The sequence below is a fragment of the Heterocephalus glaber genome, unplaced genomic scaffold, assembly GCF_053883595.1.
Source record: "Heterocephalus glaber isolate CG9 unplaced genomic scaffold, H.glaber_assembly_v1.0 deba00001761, whole genome shotgun sequence".
NCBI classification, from domain to species: Eukaryota; Metazoa; Chordata; class Mammalia; order Rodentia; family Bathyergidae; genus Heterocephalus; species Heterocephalus glaber.
The window spans coordinates 2,312,121-2,327,980 of NW_028258458.1; the positions used below are offsets into that span (position 1 = coordinate 2,312,121).

At 54.8% G+C, this 15,860-nt stretch overlaps 1 protein-coding gene across 10 annotated transcripts in view; it reads right to left on the reverse strand.

Annotated features, from left to right (window-relative positions):
* Positions 1-10,533: 10,533 nt before the first annotated feature.
* Mau2 (MAU2 sister chromatid cohesion factor) overlaps positions 10,534-15,860 on the reverse strand; it is a 32,856-nt gene continuing 27,529 nt past the window's right edge. For 2 of the 10 annotated variants that reach the window (XM_004873435.4, XM_004873434.4), the window contains exons 17-19: positions 12,734-12,824; positions 12,262-12,389; positions 10,534-12,175 (exon numbers count right to left, since the gene is read on the reverse strand). In XM_004873435.4, coding sequence (XP_004873492.1) covers positions 12,101-12,175; positions 12,262-12,389; positions 12,734-12,824 — 294 coding nt within the window. In that variant the 3' untranslated portion in view covers positions 10,534-12,100. Of the gene's footprint in view, positions 12,176-12,261; positions 12,390-12,728; positions 14,498-14,731; positions 14,872-15,860 lie in introns of those variants that run through there. The other 8 variants (XR_015447599.1, XR_002391819.2, XR_002391821.2 and 5 more) reach the window with 6 other exon arrangements.

Here is a 15,860-nt window from a genome sequence, read left to right on the forward strand (position 1 = left end):
GGTTGGGGGATGTAGCTCAAGGGCACAGTGCCTGCGTGGCAATCAAGAGGTCCTGAGTTCAATCCCCGGCATCAAAAAACCAAACAAACAAAAAACAGAGTCTTACTGTGTAGCTCAAGCTGGCCTCTAAATCACAGCGCTCCTCCTACCTCAGCCTCCAGAGCACTGAGATTACAGGCCTGTCTGCTCCTTCACCCCATTGCTAAAGAAATGCTTGGGAGATGTGCTCCCCACCCCCAACTGGTTCATCTACTAGCACTGTAGGGAGTTATTCCTCGTTTTTTGGAAAAAGCTACCAACACAGCCCTTCCTGCTAACTTCTGCTACCTATTTTATTTTGAGGTTTTTGTTTGTTTCTTTGGTTTACTTTGTTTTGTGGTACTGAGGATTGAACCCAGGGCTTTCACACTGAGCTACACCCCAGTTCTTTTTCCGTAGTGCACACCCATAATCCCAGCACTCAGGAGGCTGAGGCAGGAGGATTGCTTTGAGTTTGAGACCAGCCTAAACTACACAGGGACAAGACCCTGTCTCAATAAGTTATGAATTAATTTTACTTTGAGACAGGGTATCCCTAAATTGCCCAGACTGGCCTCCATCACCCTAACCTCCTGCCTCAGCCTCCTCAGGAGCTGAGCCACCAAGCCCTCCTCCCCCATGTTTTATTAGTTTGTGGAATGGGGGGTAATTTCCCTCTGCAATTGTGTGCTCTTCACTCTGTGTTTGTGTGTGGTACTGGGGACTGAATCCAGGGCTTTCACACTGGGCTACATCCCCAGCCCTTTTTTTTTCTTTTTTTTTCTTGAGGCAGGGTCTGCTAACTTGCTGAATGGCCCAGGCTGGGGTTGAATTTGTGATCCTCCGACCTCAGCCTCCCTCCCTGCAGAGGTTAGAGGCATGCATCACCGCGTGAGGTTTAGTCCCCTTGAAATTCTCATTCTCTCCCTGATGTGGGCCCACTGCAGTCTCTCCACCTGCTGGGCAGAGGCTTTCCCAGAGCATCCTTGCTTCCACCAGTGACTGACCTGGTGAATCTCAGCCTGCACCTCTGCTGGCCTGAGGCTGCACCCTGCAGGCATGCAGCACCCCCTGGTCTTTCCCCCGTGGGTCCTCAGAACCTTGTCTGATCTCTTCCCCCAAGGACCCAGCTTTGTCCTTAGCAGGCAACAAATGTACAAGGAATCAAGGAATGGAAAAGGCAGCGATGAGGGACCCTCTGCCAGGCATGGTGCTGCGCACCTGTAATCCCAGCACTCAGGAGGCTGAGCCAGGAGGATCCAGGGTAACCTGGACAATTTACTCTTTCTGTTTTATGGTGGTTTGTTTTGTTTTGTTTTGAAATAGACTCATTGTATAGTTCAGGCTGCCCTTGAACTCACTACCTTGGCCTCAAATTCATAATTCACAGCAATCCTCCTGCCTCAGCCTCCCGAGTGCTGGGATCACAGGCCTTCACCACCATACCCTGCCCAAAACCACATCTTTCTCTTGGGCACACCATGGGAGGTGCTCCAGTCCACAGGTCTAATAGAGTCCCCAAACTCCAGAGCAAAGGATGAGGGGGGCTTTGACCCTCAAGACCACCAAGACAGCTTGGTCCAAGCACCTTGGAAATGCAGCAAGCTTACTCTGGGTCACATGGTTTCCAGACTGACCCTGGGAATGCCAGGACCTGTGATTACATGTCACCTTTTTATATCAAGAGTATACCGAGAATATCTTTGATTTTTTTCTGGGAAAAGGCCACCTGGGGCCAGAGAGGTCAGTGAGATGAAAGGATATCTGTGTAGTCTGGAAGCCCAAGCATAAACAGGAACCCCATGGGCGGCAGGAGCAGTGATAGAGCACAGGCTTAACATGCATAAGGCCCTGAGTTCAATTCCCAGCACCATAAAAAAAATTAAAAATTTTTAAAAATAGCCAGGTGTGGTGGCACACACCTGTAATCCCAGCACTTGGGAGGCTGAGGCAGGAGGACAAAAGGAGTTAGAAGCTAGACTACACTACATAGTGAGTTCAGGACCAGCCTGAACTACATAGCAAGATCCTGTCTCCAAAAATAACAAGAAAGGGAGGCTGACGCAGGAGGATCAGAAATTCAAGGCCAAGCTGGGGAATTTAGCAAGGCCTTGTCCCAAAATTAAAAATAAAAGGAACTGGGGATTTACCTCAATGGTAGAGCAATTACCTGGCATCCATAGGTCCAAAGTTCGGTCCAAAGTTTATTCCAAAATACAACCTCCATTCCCCCCAAAAATCCTACTAGAGCTGGGTATGGTGGCACACGCCTATAATCCCAGCACTCTGAAGGCTGAGGCAGGAGGATCCTGTGAGTTTGAGGCCAGCCTGGACTACAAAAAGAAACCATGTCTCAAAAAATATATATTTTTTTTTGTTTGACTGGAAAACCTCATATGCTTAAAGAATCCAAAGCGAATGGACGTTGTCAGAGGGAGGAGGATGCCCCGCCAAAATGATAACGTGTCCAGCTCTGCCCGGGCACACCCAGAAAGCTAGCGCCAGAGCTCTCTGCAAAGGCCCAGGTTCAGCCCCCACCACCCGGGGAGCACGGGGGCGGGGCTGAGAGGGGCACGTGACCCCACCGCGGGATGTGCCCTCCTCCGCGGTGGCTCGGCGATTACATCTTTGCGCCCAGGCGTGTCCTTCCCAGCCTGGGAAACCATGCAGCGGAACTGGCCAAGTGGCATTCACGTCCAGTCGGGACGTGACCCTTCCACTCTGCGCCGGCCAGGGAGGTGGAGCCTCAGCGCTAGCTGCAAAGCAAGGGTCAGACTGATCCCAGCCTGGACGCCTCCTGCCCCGCCGCTTCAAAGCTCCCTTGAAAGAGCCAGGCATGGTGGCACATGCCTGGGATCCCAGCACAGGGGAGGCTGACGCAGGAGGATCGCTTCGAGGCCAGCCTGAGCTGTACAGCGAGACCCTGTTTCAAAAAACTAAACAAAAACAAAACACAAACAACAAAAAGAGACTTCCTTGGATCAAGGAAGCAGCACGTACTGGCATTGAAAAACGCTGTCACCTGCTAAAATTAACGGGCAGCGTCCTGCGTGTGGATTTGCCAGCGCATTGAGGCTCATGCAGGTGAACTGCTCATGTGCTGAAAGCTACCCTCGAGCTTTGTTGGGTCCACTGAAATCGCCCTCGGTTCCCCGGGGAAATGTCAGCGTCTTTCCACAGATAAATAGACAGAGCCAAACCAACAAGTTGATCTAGGTAACTCTGCTGCTTCCCCAGAGAAAGGCAATATCAGGTGTGGGAAGCAGAGAATACCTTTCTTTCTTTCTTTCTTTCTTTCTTTCTTTCTTCCTCTCTCTCTCTCTCTCTCTCTTTCTTTCTCTTTGAGACAAAGTCTTACTATGTATAAGCCTGACCTCGAACTCAAATTAGCAGCGATCCTCCTGCCTCAGCCTCCCAAAGTGCTGGGATGACAAGTATGCACCACCATGCCTGACAGAGTATAGCTTTATTGATGTTGGTTGGATAAAGCTTGGCATAGAACCTAGAGGGAGATGGGAAGCCTTCCAGCCATGCTTTTCTGGGTCTCTAGTCCAGAACCTAAGGAAGGGTCTGGGCTCGGTGATAGAGCACTGCCCAGGGTGTGCCAGGCCCTGACTCGGAGCCAGTGTACAAAACCAAAATTGAAGAAAGGAGTAAAGCCTACCCAGTTTTGATTGACAAAACTAAGTGATCAGGCCGGGTGTGGTGGCACATGCCTGTAATCCCAGCACTCAGGAGGCTGAGGCAGGAGGATCGCTGTGAGTTCGAGGCCAGCCTAGGCTACATAGTGAGTTCAGGGCCAGCCTGAACTACAAAGGGAGAGACCCTGCCTCAAAAAACAAAGCAAAACAAAACAACCCAAGTGATGAGGAGGATCCAGCCCAGCGTGGGCAACTTAGCAACTTAGTGAAACTGATCAAGTAAAAAATTAAATAAAATTAGCCGAGCATGGTGGCCCATGCCTGTAGTCCCAGCACTGGGGAGACTGAGACAGCAGGGTCACCGTGAGTTCGAGGCCATCCTGAACTACTTAGTGAGAGCCTGACATGTAACTCAGTGCAAAGGCCCTAGGTTCAGTCCCTAGTACCATGAAAAAAAAAAAAGAAAGAAAGGAAAAAAGAGAGAGAAAGGTCATACTATGTTGCTGTGTTATCTTAGCTGGCCTTGAATTCCTGGAGTAAGCAATCCTCCTGCTTCAGCCTCCCAAGTAGCTGGGACCATGGGTGACTGCCACCACACCTGACTCTTTCAAAGTTTCCTTTACTGTCATTCTCTGAGCTCAGAGTTACTTGCTAACTGCCATGATTCATCTTGCCTGGTTTGCTTTTTGTTCATTTTGTTTTGCTTTGAGTCAGTTCAGTCTACCCTTGACCTTGCTATGTAACCCAGGCAGGCCTCAAACTGGAGATCCTCTTGCCTCAGCCTCCTGAGCGCTGGGATTACAAGTATGCATGCTCCACCTTGTCTGGCTTCACTGCCCTTTTGAACTTGCTAAAACCAAAACAAAAAAAAAATGACAAAACCCCAGCAGAACAAGCAGTGTGGGGACCCAGCAGTTGCACCGGTGCCTGGGGGAGAATTTGCCATCCTTAGGAGCACTGGGTACTCACAGGCTGGTCCTGTGGGTCGAACGGGTGCCACAGAGGGACATTTCCTTCTCAGGGCTGGCCCGTGGCCGCCCACTCAAGCTTTGGGCTGGGCTACAGGAAGCAGCCTTTGGCTCTGACCCAGGCAGACCAGCCTCGTCCTTCCTGCCCTGTGGTCTCTGACACACCCTCTACTCCCCAAAGCTCTGGGTTTTTTCTTTTTTATTGAGACAGGATTGGCTGTGTTGCACAGGCTGGCCTTGAACTCACTGTGATCCTCCTGGCTCAGCCTCCCTAGTGCTCCTGCCCTTCCCCTGGATTGTTTTTGTTTGTTTGTTTGTTTGGTACTGGCGATGGAACTCAGGACCTTGCGCTTGAAAGGCAGGTGGCAGAACCACTGAGCTAAATCCCCAGCCCCTTCGCCTGGATTGTTGCCTAATCCTAACCCTAAATAAGACAAGAAAACTGGGGGAATATTTTCTCCGAGATGTACAGGACCAGGTCAGCCCAGTGTGGATGCCGGTTCCCAGGAGTCAGGCCTCCCAAGCAACCACCATCACTAGTTCCTTGGGGTCCTTTTCAGGGTCTGTTCCCACTCTGATGGCTTATTTCTTTGTTTTGAGGTCTGAGGATCAAACCCAAGGCCAGTGTACCCCTGAGCTGTATCCCTGTCCCTCTTTACCTTTTACTTTGAGACAGGGTCTCACTTAGCCACCCAGATTGGTCTTTGATTTGCAATCCTCCTGCCTCAGCCTCCTGAGTAGCTGGGATTACAGATACATGCTACCCGAGTTTTGAGATTTTTGTGAGGTTTTGGGAGATGCTGGAATTCACTTTGATTTTGTACACACACAGAAGTGTGATAGGCACGCTGTTCTGCTGGAATTCTTTAGACCAAAACCACATGCTGGAAGATAGGGAACATGCATGTGTCCTGTTGTCTGTCTGTCTCTCTCTCTCTATTTTTCAGATAGGGCCTTACCATGTACTCAAATCTGGCCTTGAACTCACTATGTAGCCCAGGCTGGCTTTCAACTCGCAGGTATCCTGTCTCAGCCTTCCCAGTGCTGGGCTCACAGGCCCGACCATCTAACCCTATAAGCACAGGATTAATTTCAATGCAGGTGTGAGGCACCAAGCTCACCCGTGACTCAGGACTTTGGGGGTTTTGGTCCAAAGTTCCCGAGAACCAACCACCCTTCCCCAGACTGTGGCCCACCATGGAAAGGTGAAGCAGTCCGTCCTGGTCATCTGAGGAGGAGGAAGAGCCCTAAGGTTGGGCTCAAGGATGCTCCTTCGCTGATAACGGAGCAACGTTGGCTGAAAATGTATTTAATACCTGGGTGTGGTGGCACGTGCCTCTCATCTCAGCACCCTGGAGGCGGAGGCGGAGGATCGCCTCGAGTTCAGGGCCAGCCTGGACTCCATAGTGAGACCCTGTCTCAAAAAGCAAAACAAAACAAAAACAAACCCCAAAGAAACAAGAAAACGCAAGGTGCCCAGCGAGGTTTGACCATGCGGCCGATCCTGCATCCTGTCTGGCATAGACGCATTCCACAGAGCCACAGCATCGCCCAGGTACTGCACCTTGATCTGAGCTCCAATGAACCGCCCGACACAGTGGCCTTGCTCTAAGGGTCTGCTCAGCCAGCAGGCTCAGATTCTTCTTTTTGGTACTGGAGGCTGCACTCAGGACCTTGGCTCTGAATCGCATGCCATCCCCATCACTTTTGTACATTTTTTTTTTATTTTGAGGCAAGCTCTCACTAAGTTTTTCAGGCTGGCTGGAACTTTCGATCCTCCTGCCTCAGCCTTCCAGAGAGCAGAGATGACAGGCAGGCCCCACCACGCTGAGTGAAGCTCAGGCATTTTGAGGGGCTTGAAAACCCCCTTTGACCTCAAGCCATGACCTTGACCCACTCACTCCTTCGGTGCTTCCAGCTCTTGCACTGTGCCCATGTGTTATGGATCAGAGTGCTTTGGCCTGCCCATGCCGCCCCTGTGTGGGCAGAGCCCGGAGCCGGCACTTGCTTTGTCCTAAAGCCAGGCAGGAGTCCGGAGGTGTCCTTGTCTGCTGCCCTTCTGCCACAGCCTCCTCTGTGCATGCCATGTGCTTGGCCCCGGATGCACCTCCCCAACCCTGACCTGGATTCTGTGGCCTTCGGTGAGGGGCCACTGGAGCCCTCCCCTGGCCGGGGGCTCAGCAACCCTTCCTGGCACCTGGTGTCCTCACGGAGGTGGCTCTAGATGTCAGCTGGTGCAAGGTGGTAGGGGGCCCTTGAGGCAGCCCTCTATAAATGCCACAAGCAGGGCCAGCAGTGTCACCTGGTGTCCCCACTGGAGTGGCTAGAGAAGAAAGGACCATAGCCTGCAGCCCCAAACTCACTCTGTAGCCCAGGCTGGCCTCAAACTCATGGCAGTCCTCTTTGCTTCAGCCTCCTCAGTGCTAGGATGACAGGTGTGTGCCCATGCTTGGCTAAGATGCCCAGGCCTTGGGAGGACTCTGCCCTGGCATCTGGAGAACCTGGGCCTTGTCTCACAGGTGGTGGAGACCTGAGTGGCAGGGAAGGGAAGGTCACCCTGCACTGCGGTGGACAGAGCTTGGCCACACTGGGGGCTGCCGATGCTCTTCAGCCCAGCCTTCCAGGCAGGCTGGGGCTTGTACCCTCCACATCTGGGGACACTGCCCGATGCCCTTGCAGCTCTGGGCCTGCCATGCCCCCTGGTGGCCGAGGTTGGTGCAAGCCCTAGGGCCGTGACTGGGGACACAGGCAGATGAAGGCACTAGGATATGCACTTCTGGGTTGTGGGTCGTAGCAACACTTCTGAGCAGTCTGTGCTTAACCCTTTAGGGTTGAGAACCCTGTAACTGCTCGGTGTGGTGGTGCACACCTGTGATCCCAGTACTCGGGAGGCTGAGGCAGGAGGATTGCCAGCCTGACTACACAGTGAGACCCTGTCTGAAAAAAAAAGTTCCAGCCCAGTCTGGGCAAGTGAGATCCTGTCTCAAACTCAAAAGGGCTGGGGATGTAGCTCAGTGTGAAGGCCTTGGGTTCCAGCCCAGCACCATAAAAAGAAAGAAAAAGAAGAATGACTTTTTATAGCAGCTGTAATATTGGAAGTATTGTAGTTTTTATAAAATGTGGCTCTAAGTGTCTGTCTGGCTATTTTCTGGTCCTTGAAAAAGTATCCAAGGTATAGAAGCACTGAGGGCACTGAATTCCTGTGGAAATTCATCTTTTCCTTTCCCAACCAACACCCTTGGCCTCTCACTATATGAGCATGAATTTAGGGTGAAAAAAGAAACTTTGTAACTGGTGAACAATCCTCAACTCCCTTCTTGGGGACCAGAGGAGCAGTAGGGAGGGGACCAGGGTCTGCAGCTATGAGCGCCCTGTCCCTGTCCCCAGTGGGGAGGGTGCCCTGCACCTGTCAGACCCCAGTGGCACCGCAACCTGCAGCGTCCAGCTCTGAGGTCACAGGAGACAGGCAGGGGACAAGGTTAAATCAAAGAAGCAACGCTATGGAGCCGATGTCTACCTCTACCTAAATTGCTTTGACACAGGCTCTCACTCTGTAGCTCAGGCTGGCCTTGAGCTCCTGGTGATCCTCCTGCCTCAGCCTTCTGAGTGCTGAGATCACAGGCATGCAGCACTGCACCGGCTAAGGTCCTGCCTCTTTACCCAGCTGCCCTGGGTATGGCACTACTTGCTCTGCCCATGTGGGGTGCAGTTGCCCTTCTGGGCACAGGTGCCCCCCCGGGGGGGCTCCTCCCCCTCTGAGTTTCCTTCCTGCGCTTGGCTGGCTTGCCACCCTGAGGGCCTGGCCCAAATGGTGCCTCCCAACACGTGTTCTCCTGCCACCTTGGCCACTTCCCAGAACGCAATGGTCACACACCTGTCAGCAGACTTGTGTGACCTGCACATCCCCTCTCCTTTCTTACACTTGAGACAGAGTCTCATTAAATTGCCCAGACTGGGCTTGAACGAGCTTGAGATCCTCCTGCCTCAGCCTCCTATAACACTGGGATCATAGATATGTACCACGCCTGGCTTCCCCCACCCCAAACTGTTATGTTAAAATTTATCCCCCCTGCCAAGGGCTGGGGATTTAGCTCAGTGGCACTGCTCCTGCCTTGCAAACACAAGGCCCTGAGTTCAATCCCCAGAACCAAAGGAAAAAAAAAATTATCCCCCCCAAAGGTTTCCAATATTGGGGTAGTAGGAGATGGGGCCTTAGGTGATTAGTCCTGAGGCAGAGTCCTTGTGAGTGGGATTAATGTCTTTATGAAGGAGGCCCCAGGCCAGGTATGGTGGTGAACTCCTATAATCCCAACTCCTTGGGAGGCTGAAGCAGGAAGATCTCAAGTTTGAGGCCATCCTGGGTAGTTTAGTGAGACCTTCTCAAAAAATAAAAGGAGTTGACGATGTAGCTCAATGCAAAGGCCCCAGGTTCAACCCCCAGGAGCACAAAAACAAAAAAAGGGCTGGGCATGTGGGTCAGTGCTAGAGCACCCGGGGTTTGATCCCCACTACGGCCCAAATAGATAAAAGAATAAAAAGAATCGGGGCCCTCTACCACAAGAGGACAGAGTCGACACCATCCATGAACTAGACAATAGACCCTCCTGCCTGTCATCCCAGCACTCAAGAGGCAAGAGAAGCAGAGTTTGATGCCTACCTGGGCTACATAGCGAGATTCTGTCTCAAAGAAAAAATGAAAATGAAAGGCAGTATAGGTCCTCCCAAGGCACTTGGATCAGCTGGCACCTCCTGTGGGTGGGAGCCCAGCTCTGTGAGGTGGGATTTCTATGGGGCCCTGGGGACACCAGGGGGCGCTGCAGGGCCCTGGGAGCGCTGGCTCTCTCCAGCACAGGCTCCCTCAGGCCTGGGGCACAGGACACAGCTGATTGCGAAGTGTGACCTGGGTAACGCTGTGTGGCCCTCCCATACCTTGTGTTCTCAGTCCCTGTGCACTGGGGGCCCATGCCTCTCTCCGGCCTCTGTGTGCCTCATCCACACGCACTCCAGCTGCGAGCTCAGGACAAGGTCCCCATGTGGGGCGTGTGCTGTGTGAGGCACTCAAGGACAGGCCCTGGCCTGTGTGGAGGGAAGGACAGCCAAGCTGAGGGGACCAGGAGGGCCCCCTCCAGGGGAAAAGCACCTGAAATGGGCATGGTGGCACAGGCCGGTCATCCCAGCACTCAGGAGGCTGAGGCAGGAGGATCCCCAGAGTTCAAGGCCAGCCTGGACTGCACAGTCAGACCCTGGCTCAAACCAAACAAAAAATAAATGGAGAACCCAAAGCCGCTATCCGCAGAGGCACCCGGAAGTGGTGTATACTTTTCTGCGGTACTAGGGATTAAGCCAAGGGTCTGTGCCCTCAGCTACGCCCCAGAAAGTTTTTCTTTTGTTGAGACAGGGTCTCGCTAAGCTGCTCAGGCTGGACTTGATCTCGTGATGCTCCTGCCTCGGCCTCCTACAGGCGTGTGCCCTTGTCCCAGCCTGGCCCATGCTCTCTAAGAGCAGAGACCAGAGTGGACAGGGTCTGGAGGGTGGCAGAAGGAGACAAACACTAAGGGCTACACCAAGGCCTCCCGCTGGGCAGCACTGGGCACAGGAACCCTAACAACCAGAGGAGACTCCTTTCCATCCGAAGCCAGCAGATGGCAGCTTTCCATCTCCAAGCCCCATTAGTTTCCCTTGTGGTACTGGGCATGGAACCCAGGGAGTGCTGAGCTACACCCCGGCCCCTTTCATTTTTCATCTGAAAAGAGGGTCTTGCTAAGTTGCCCAGGCTGGGCTTGAGACCTTCCTGCCTCAGCCTCCTGAGGAGCTGGGTGACGGAGGTGCTACACAGCAGCTGTGCAGGAGGTGAGGCTGCCTCTAGGACGGCGCAGAAGGGCAGACAAGAAACAAAGACAGACGAGTGCCGGCTCCTGTCTATTACTTTACTTAGAATATATAGGAAAAGACAACCACAAACAGGAAGCTACTTCTACGGTTATCTCTGAAATAGGTTTCGTATTTACAATTCATTCCTGATTAAAAGCACCAGCTGGAAAATTACAGGCCACTAATAAAACAGTACAAACCATTAAAAGGCTCCGTGCTGACTCGTGGACACTGACCCGACGGCCCACCTCCTGCCTGCACTCGCCATCCGGGGCTCAGCCTCAGCGCAGGGCAGCCGGGTGCCCTGTTCCCCGCCTGGCCCAGGCAGGGCGGTGACCACAATCTCCTCTTTGCTGGCACTGGCTGGGAAGGAGCTGGGGCGCCGGCTGCAGGAAGGGGGTGTCCCACACCCGGCGTGTGACAGGAGCGTGTGGTAGAGGGCAGGCGGGGGAAGCTGCACATGGACGCAAACGCACTCACTCATGCGATTTGGCTGCTGTGACGGGAGGGGAGTAGTAAATATGGAGCTCTGGATTTTATACTTGTAAACATGAGATCTCATCCATAACTGCACACAGACATGACGGGGTAGAGCTAGAAGCACATTAGCACGGAGATGGGTGTTATGTTTGAGGTTCTTGCTGAGGTTCTTACTCCCACTCTACACACGAATATGCTGGAAGCGGAGAGGGTTAAATAAATAGGCCGGACAGACACGGTGGCCACCGTGATCCTGGGGTGCGGGTCTGGAGGGTCAGGGTGGGCAGGAGGGCTCACGGAGACGAGGGGACCCAGGCTCCTCACACACTGGGGGCACTCTGCAGGGCTGCGCTAGGGAACAGGACACGCTAGGCCTGCTGCTCTGACCTGGCCGGCAGCTGATACCTCCAGCGCCAGCTCCGCACTGCAGCACCTCCCAGTGAGTCCCGGATGAGCCCAACCTGAGTGCTGCTGTCTGGGGTGGCTCAGAAGTGTCAGGTGGCGGTGCTGTCCCCAGAGAAGTGGCAGGTGGCATCATCTCACTCCTGAGGTGGCTGTGGCTGTGGCACAGCCTTCGCTGTGGGCCAGGGTCTCAAGGGTGGGCAGGCCCTCCTCTCCCTGCGCCTGGCCTCTGCAGGGCCAACACCCATGCAGCTCTTGGCCTTGCTCCCCGAATCTGTGCCACACACACACACGAACATACGCCCCATGGCGGGGTGGTGACTCCAGTCAAGGGAAGGCATCTGGAAGCTGCAGTCCTACGTCTGACGCTGGAGAGAGGCGAGCTAGAGGAGCTGAGGCTGTGCCCTGTGCCACATGTGGGCCACTGCCTTGGGCAAGCAGGAGACACTGTCAGGTGCAGGCACATAGGCCAGGGGCTGGCCAGGCCCCCGCGGCATGACGCAGCCTAGGTGGGCCACAGCAGTCCTCTAGGGGGTGGCTCTGGATGTGGCCCCGTGCTCCACCTGCGGCCTCGGTGCCAGGTCCTGGTGTGAGGTGGGACTGGGCTGTGCCCTTTGTGAGGACAGGAGCTGTTCTGACGCCAGGACTCAGAAGCCGAAGACGTCAGGGACAAAGCCCGGGGACCACCCACGGAAGCACATTGGCAGATCCAGACTCGGCTCACAGCAGGCTGGCCAGGCTGGTGTTGGGCCCGTTCTGCGCCTGGAACTGCACAGGGGGCGGGCCGTCTGTCCACTGCAGGAGAGGGGCACAGTGAGGACACCCTGCGGGGACCGCTGGGGACCTGCGTCTGCTGTCCCCACCCCCTGCCCTGGACGCACCGTGATGAGGTTGTGCTCCGGGAGGCTGCAGGCCTCGATGTGGTCCTGGAGCAGCTGCTGCGAGAAGTTTTGGTGCATCTGGGCAGCCTCGTGGGCGTCGATGGCGTTGCCACAGGCCTTGTTCAGGTCTGAGGGGGATGAGGTCCAGCCTGCTCTGTCTCTGCCAGACAGCAGGGCCCTGCGCCAGCCGCGCTCAGGGACAGGGACGTCGTGCTGCTCATCAGCCTGTGCCTCCCTCCCCACCCCAGGAGTCCTGTGCCCAATCCTGCAGTCACACTGCCCTGCACCCGGGACACCCAGCTGGTCTGGTCCAACAGGGACAACTGCATCCCGGGGGCGAGTGGCTGGAAGTGGCAGAGGACTAGGAGCCGGACCACGGCCTTGGCCTTCAGACTCCTCGTGGGTCACGGGAGATGGGACAGGGTCCCTGGCGAGGCCCCCTGCCTGGGACAGATGGTGACCCTGCACGCACCTCTCAGCAGAGCTGACGACCAGAGCTGCACTGACATGTCCGGGATCTTGCTGGCCAGCTGCATGGCAGGCACCACCATGTTGTTACTCTCCTGCCAACCAAGAGCAGTGGGGCACTGAGGGGCTGCAGCAGGAAGACCAGGGCCCCACTGTGGGAGCCAGCCCAGTGTGCACTCTCCTGCTGCCACCTGACACTCCTACCTCAACCTCAGAGCCCACTTACAAAAGCCTTCTCTAGGCGCCCACCTGTCATTCCAGCACTGGGGAGGCTGAGGCAGGAGGATTGCTGTGAGCTTGAGGCCAACCTGGGCTACATAGCGAGACCTTGTCTCAAAAAACAAAAAATCCTAAGCTGGGGATTTAGCTCAGTGGTTCCACCACCTGCCTTGCAAGCGCAAGGTCCTGAGTTCGATCCCCAGTACCAAAAAAAAAAATGTGTTTAAAAAACAAAAAATCCTCAACCAAATCCAAAAGGCCCTCTCTGAAGTACTGCTGGTCCACCATGGCAAAGGCCAAGGCCCTCGCTCCAGGCTCGGCACGTGCTCCTCACACGCAGGCAGGGCAGCCACTCCGATTGGCTCCACTGCAGGTAAAGGTGCAGAGTGCAGCCAGCTCCTAACCCACCAGGGGTCACCAGAAACCCTGTGCCCTGCATCCTGGGGCTGAGTGGGCAGGGAGCAGGCAGCTCGCCACAGGAGCTGGCTTTCTGGAGGCCGCTGCGGAACTGGGACGTCCCTGGGGCCTCAGGGTGGGTTGTGCTGCTGCTACTCTGACTCCCTGGCTGAGGCCAGGAGAGCGTCCTGGCCACAGCTCTCTGCAGCCAGGGGCCCCTGGACACATAGCTGAGACCCACAAAGCCTCAAACACCACATCCAGGAGCTGAGGCACAGGGCAGCACCTGCCCAGCCCCACAGCAGACAGGAGCAAAACCCCCACTCCAGCCCCAGCTCCACCCAGCTGCCAGGAGATGGAAGCCACCAACACAGCTGCACCAGGGTGGCCCACAGGGGTCCCAGGCTCCGTGTGAGCCTCAAACCTCAGGACACCTGGCAGGCCAGAAAGGCTACCCCTGGACGCCAGCCTCCCCCAGCGCCTCAGGCCAGCACCCTGACAGCCCTATGGGCCTGCAGGTGTGAAGGTTTGAGTGACCTTGCGGTGTCCCACGAGGCCACCAGCAGTGGCAGTGGGAGCGTGGGCAGGGCAGGCCGCACTGTGCTCTGGCCACTGTGGTGCCACTGAACAGTCCCGGCTGGCTGTCCTCAACTGCCCTCTGCCAAGGTCACCTCCCTGGGCCCCACCCTGACGGCGCAGGTGGCTCTGCTCCTTCTGGGAGCCAGGCACACAGCAGACAGCTCAGTAACTCTGCCCAAGTGGCCCCGGGGTGCCACACAATCTGCACCTGTGCTGGCCCTGTGGGACCTGAGCAGCCCACCCAGGAGCAGGGTCATCCGGCCACTATCCTGAGAGCAGTCCCACGGCCATCAGGGCCTTGGTGCCGGACCCCTTTATGTACAGAGGCCATCACACAGCTCTGTATGGACAAGCCACCCCCGCCATGCACATAGGCCCCGGGGAGGGGAAAGAACACTCTGGAAGGAATGGAGTGTGCTCGCCCTCAGGGTGGGGATGTCCCTGGGGTTAAGGCCACCATCCATCAGGTCCCAGCCGCAGGGTCTAGCAGCCTCAGCGAAGACTCCTCACACCGTGGCAGGGAGGGGACAGGCGAGGTCTGATGGGAGCGCCTCACACTGTGAGAGCTGCGGGGCTAGATCAGAAGAGAACACAGAGCAAGATGTGCACCCCACAGCGACTGTGCCACCTGTGGGGACAGCCCAAGGGAGAGCGGCCAAGCTACAGAGCAGGGCTTGATCAAAATGCGGACCAGGAATCAGGCATGGTGCTGCTTGGCTGTGAGCCCAGAACTCTCGCAGACTGAGGCGGGAAGATCACAAGTTCAAGCCCAGGATGGACCCTGTCTCCAAACATCAAAAACAAAATCTCAAAGAAAAAGATCCACTACAATTTATTTAAAAAGCAGCTCCTGGATGGCACAGTGGTGGTGTTCTGACACTGGAATACAGCAGGAGGAGGGAAGCAGTTCCCAGGAACCCAGGAAGGATCTGAGGCAAGAATTGAAGTCTACAGGAAGAGTGGAGAGACTTTAACGAGAGGAGGGAGGTGCCAAGCAGCCCTCTCTCCCAGAGCCTGGACTCTTCTCCAGGGAATGGCAGATGCAGTGACTGCAGACGACCCCACCCAGAGGCCTCCACAAGAAACACACCAGTGGAACACAGCAGTGGACAAACCGGACTGCAGCACCTGGTGAGTTATTCGGGTTCAGACCTCACCCAGGAGGGGGTGACTGGCTGATAGCCATCTTGGAGAGGGGCCAACTGAGCCCTGAACTCAGAACCACTTCGGGAAGACTCCATCTACTGGCTCCAGGTACCTGGGTGCGGGTGCTGAGTTCAAGTCAGCAGGTCTGGGAGTGGAGTTCAAGCAGGCAGGAGACACATAGACTGTTATAAGTTCCAAGAATCTGGTTCCAGCCTCATAGCCAGAAACTGGCCTGAGCTTGAGAGGAATTAAAGGGGCAGGCTGGCTGGGATTATCGATTACCCCACTGGGAAGCTGCAGCTAGCTTGCTGGGATTATTCAGTTTGGCTCTGGACTCTGTTTGCCCACATTGCCTAAAAGTGACTGCAGAGAGACACCTTGAATTGGACTTTTTTGGGTTTTTAACCTTTTTTCTTTTTTTCTCCTTTCTGGATCTTGTTTTGTTTAGTTTTTTACATGACTGTTTGAACACAGTTTCTAGTTTTTTGCTGTTGTTCTGTTCTGTTGTTTCTATTTTTTTCCCTCCAGTTTCCCACCTGTCCTCTTCACCAGTTTCCTAAAGTTTGTCCTCCAGCCTTGCTTCTGATCTCTTCCTCCTCTTCTTTTTTTTTAGTACCGAACAAACTCTGGACCTCGCACTTTTGAAGTAGGCTGCAGAACCACTGAGCTAAATCCCCGGCCCAGCCCTCTTCTTCTATTTTTAACCGCAACCCCTTTTAAATCTTCTCCCCTAATTTGTCATTTTCTAGGCTGTATTTGATGCTATTGTTATTGTTGATTGCACTACTTTA